This window comes from Neomonachus schauinslandi, chromosome 11, assembly GCF_002201575.2.
Source record: "Neomonachus schauinslandi chromosome 11, ASM220157v2, whole genome shotgun sequence".
Taxonomy (NCBI): domain Eukaryota; kingdom Metazoa; phylum Chordata; class Mammalia; order Carnivora; family Phocidae; genus Neomonachus; species Neomonachus schauinslandi.
The window spans coordinates 35,740,183-35,745,053 of NC_058413.1; the positions used below are offsets into that span (position 1 = coordinate 35,740,183).

Consider the following 4,871-nt stretch of genomic DNA (forward strand, 5'->3'; position numbering starts at 1 on the left):
TATCCCAGAAACTTAGGGATCATAACCAAGAAGTGGGAGATTGCTCCTGGTATTTGTAGCCCACACTGTACACGTTCACGTCATTATATGTTTTGCCTTGTTATTTCTCTCATTTGGATTTTCCCTTATTCCATGTTTGCTCAAAGAGTTTAAGGCCTGAATGAAGTATTGGTCCTTTATAAAACTTTCCTAGGACTCTCCAGTTTATAACTGGTCTCTCAGAGAATCATTCTTACAATTTTTAAAACATATAATATCTGATTTGCATTATAGTTAAGTGGTTTTGTGCCCCTCCCCACCCCTGGCTCAAGATTGTAGGTTTCTTAAAGTGAAGGCCCTGTCATAATCATCTTTCAATCCCTAACACTTTACATATAGTAGAAGCTATATGTAGAAGTAGAATTAATGCTCATTGAATTTTGGTGAATTAAATCTAACATTGAGGAGAAGCTCTGAACCCTTGGCTTTTCTTTCTTCTAAAGGGGAGGACTTCATAGACATTGTTTATTGAAAATAGGCTAATGTGAAATATGTATAAATTTATACATTATATTGCTCAAGTAAGGATTTAAAATAAAATAGTATTTTAAAGAGATAAGTGGAAAGATCTGAAGCTGAAGTTAATATGAACAATTCTTGCCATAAGTTCTCACCCCATCCTGAACTAAAGGCATCGTTATTGGATTTCTTTCACCTCCTTGAAGGGATTAGACTTTCTCAACTCAGTTATCTGCAACTTAACTGTTCCCTTGGCCATGAAAACAATTCTCAACACTCATCTTTGAGGTTTCAGGTGAAAAGCCAGTTTTTTAAAGAGGTCTCCCTATTACCTAAGTCTTACTGACCTACCTCTATTCTATCCTCCTATCAAATTTGAGGTTGTTTAATGTCTCTCTTCAAAGTCAGGAGATGAATTCCTCCACTAGGACAAGGGCTACATTTATTTTATTTATCACTAAATCCCTAGTATCAACATGATGTGACATAACAAGTGCTCAATAGAAGAATAAATGAATGAATTAGTGAAGCCTGTACATTTCCTAAAGGCAGGCTGCACACTGGGCTCAAAGTGTCTAGTAGCCAATACAAAGAATTTTGGGATATATGGTATTCCTGGAATAAAATCTAGTAATACTTCAGGACCAAATGACTGTGGGCTGATAAATATCAAATAATAAAACTGAATTAACAGCATAAGCATCACTGCTTTATTTATTCATTTTTAATTATTTTTTTTTAATTTTTTAAATTTTATTTTATTATGTTATGTTAGTCACCATACATTACATCATTAGTTTTTGATGTAGTGTTCCATGATTCATTGTGTATAACACCCAGTGCTCCATGCAATACGTGCCCTCTTTAATACCCATCACCAGGCTAACCCATCCCCCCACCCCCCTCCCCTCTAGAACCCTCAGTTTGTTTCTCAGAGTCCATAGTCTCTCATGGTTCGTCTCCCCCATGATTTCCCCCCTTCATTTTTCCCTTCCTACTATCTTCTTTTTTTTTTTTTTTAAATATAACGTATTGTTTCAGAGGTATAGATGTGGGAATGCTCATTTTAATAAATGAAACATGGCTCTTCCCCCTCTTAAATTCGTTTCTCTTTCCCTTTTGTTAAAACAAAACAAAACATCAATTCTGCCTACTTAAATTAGAATGAGTTTTGGCTAGTATCTTTAGGACTGTAAAGGAACTCAGCTCAAATGAGCTGTGTCATCAACATCAGTAAGTTAAAAATTGTTGTGGGTATTTGGACAATGCAACCTCTAGTAGTTGGCACATAAATATTTGTTGAATGCATAAATGAGTGAATAATCCAGATGACATTCCCGAAATAGATCCTTTTTTCTCTCCCCTCTCTCTTCCCACAATCTTAGTCAAGTATTTGCTTTTGGTATCTGCTCTTAACTGTCACTTTTGCTCAATTAGTTGTTTGTGTGAAACAAAATTCAACTGAGCTATTTTGCTATGGAAAAAATGAAAACAAAAATAAATAGTGCAATTTTGAAATGAAAATTTAAGTTCCTTTAAAATTTTTAGTGAAGTATTAATAAGTTTTGTTTGTTCCAATTAATCCGGGCTTCAGTTCTTAAAAATGAAAGAACAACATGAAGGCCGGAATTTAAGAGTGCCTGGCATTAATTAATTGGAGGCCAGTACATTTTCTATTAAACTGAGTTAATTAAAGCCTTCATTTAATATTAACACCATGTCTGGCATTACCCAATTATGATAAACCTCAGCACAGACTCTCAGGCAAAGCTCAAGAAATTTCTACTAGGGATTATTTCCAAAGTGAAAGGAAGCACGGAGACTTTCGTGACTAACAGCATCTCACACGTGACTCCGGGAACTTTCTCTAGGACGCCCCACATTTATTCTCCTCCAGCCCTAAGGGCCTCCTTAATATTGGCGGCGAAAGTAAAACGGCCAGGCCTTTTCTCCAGTTTAAATTTCCCGGGGTCAAAATACCCGGATTAAAGCCGATGTCAGATTGATAAGGACTTTATCCAATAGCGTTGTAGAGAGGCGTATCCTTACACGGACGCTCCAATCGGCACGCAGAGAGTCGGCGTCTCCAAGGTGAACGCGGAAGTAAGCACGCCCCCATGGAATCGCTCCTGCAACACCTGGAGCGCTTCTCCGAGCTTCTGGCCGTCTCCCGCACGACCCACGTCAGCACCTGGGACCCCGCGACCGTGCGCCGGGCCTTGCAGTGGGCTCGCTACCTGCGCCACGTCCACAGTCGCTTTGGCCGCCATGTCCGCATTCGCACGGCTCTGGAACGGCGACTGCAAAAGCGGGGGAGACAGGATGGCGCCCCTGGGTCCGCTCCAGTCCCCGGGTTGACGAACTTCCAGGCGCTGGGGCGCTGTGACCGCCTGCTGTCTCTGCGCCTGCTGGAGAACCGGGCCCTCGGGGATGCCGCCTATCACTACCTACTGCAGCAGCTCTTTCCGGGCCCTGGCGTCCCGGACGCCGACGAGGAGACGCTTCAAGGCAGCCTGGTTCGCCTCGCCCGCCGCGGCTCCGCCGTCCACATGCTGCGTTTCATCGGCTACGGAGAGAACTCGGTGCTTGAGGACGCAGTGCTGAAGACCCAGGCGGAGCTGCTGCTGGAGCGTCTGCGGGAGGTGCCGAAGGCCGAAGCCGAGGGCCCCAGCAGGTTTCTCAGCACTCTGTGGGACCGCTTGCCTCAGAACAACTTTCTGAAGGTGATAGCGGTCGCGCTGTTGCTTCCCCCGTCGTCTCCCCGGCCCCAAGGAGAAGAGTTGGAGCTGGGCACCCCCAAAACGCCCGGAGAGGGGGGTCAGGAGCTGGTCCGTTGGCTTTTGGCGAAGTCAGATGTCATGGCTGCCCTTTGCCACAACCTCCCAGTCGGGCTTTTAACTTCGGTGGCAGGCCGCCATCCAGAGCTCTCCCGGGCCTACCTGGGTCTGCTTACAGACTGGGGTCGACATCTGCGCTACGACCTTGAGAAAGGCACTTGGGTTGGAGCTGAGTCCCAACACGTGTCCTGGGAGGAGTTGTACGGCAGGTTTCAAAGCCTCTGTCAGGCCCCTCCACCTCTCAAAGATGAAGTTCTAACTGCCCTGGAGTCCTGTAAGGCGCAAGATGGAGATTTCCAAGTCCCTGGTCTCAGCATCTGGACAGACCTGTTGTTAGCTCTTGGGAGTGGGTCATGATAGTGCAGTTGGGGGAAAAAAAAGTTTTAGGTCTCAGCCCAGGCCCCAGTTCACTATGGGCAGTGTTCTGTTATTATTTGTATGTATAGTTTACAAAATTAAAATTCCAGTGCTTGCTCCAGATCTATACGTTCAAGTGTCCAAAATATTATTTTAGGTGCTAATTTATAATAGGCAGGATTATAATTTATAATTTGTAAAGGAACTGGCTTGTACTGTCATGGATTTTGTGGATAGAGGAGTGACATTGGAAGGATCCTACTTAAAGCCAAGAGATTAACAATAGTTTGCTTATTAGAAGGCTCCTTCCTAAGAATGCTGAAAAGATGTGTACTTTTAAAAGTGACAAAACCACCTTTTTTTCTGTAAGTATGGCTTACTTTTGTAGCCCCCCTCCCCCTTACCCACCGCTCAGTAGTGAAGAGTTTCCTTTAACCAACAACATGTGTTGTCAAAAAATGTTCGTTTGAAAAGCTAACTGGCCTATTTGGAGTTTAAACCCTGGACTTTGGCCTTTTTAACCTAGTATCCTAACCAAATAGCCAGCCTCAACATGGATTAAAATTGTGTTGTTCAATGAGTTTCTTATTTCTGCAAATCACTGCTCTCTGAAATTCAGAGACCAAACAGGTTTCTTTTGTTTTGTTTTGTTTTTTGTTTTTTACCAAACAATACTTTAAAGCACTGACTTAAGGATGAGAAAAAAAAAATTGCTTAAGGTATAGTAAATACAAATATATGCCCTTGGATTTAGCATTTGATGGTAAAACAATCAAACCAAATATGAATTAGAAGACCCAGAAGACTTCAGCCATTGACTAGATTAATAAATCACAATCTTGGTGCTACAGTTGCCTCATGTGTTAAATGAAGTGTTTAAAATAGTTAAATTTCCTCATTTTTTCCTTAATGGCTGCCCTATGGGAACAGTTTAGAATATTTTGTCTCGTGTGTGTAGGAACCTAATTTTGTGAGTTTACCCAGATGCTCCACAACTGGTAGAGTGATTCCCAATCTCCAAACTTAAGAGTGTTTTATTAACTTTTATTAGGGGGATATAACTTTGCATTTATAAAGATATTTTTGTCCCTATCCAAGTTAGTTGGTAGCAAGATTTTTTTGAAAACGTAGGGATGTTCAGAAAGTTAATTCCTAATTTCCAGAAACGTAGTTAGAATG

The 4,871-nt window shown here is 42.1% G+C and overlaps 1 protein-coding gene across 1 annotated transcript; it reads left to right on the forward strand.

Moving 5' to 3' along the window:
• Positions 1 to 2,615: 2,615 nt before the first annotated feature.
• FANCF (FA complementation group F) lies at positions 2,616 to 3,809 on the forward strand. Its single transcript, XM_021685864.1, has one exon. It carries the CDS (start codon positions 2,616 to 2,618, stop codon positions 3,690 to 3,692), a length of 1,077 nt encoding a protein of 358 aa, XP_021541539.1. The 3' UTR covers positions 3,693 to 3,809.
• Positions 3,810 to 4,871: the final 1,062 nt, after the last annotated feature.

Excerpts from the sequence above, each read along its gene's own strand:
- FANCF (XM_021685864.1), top strand. The coding sequence starts at position 2,616 with ATGGAATCGCTCCTGCAACACCTGGAGCGCTTCTCCGAGCTTCTGGCC.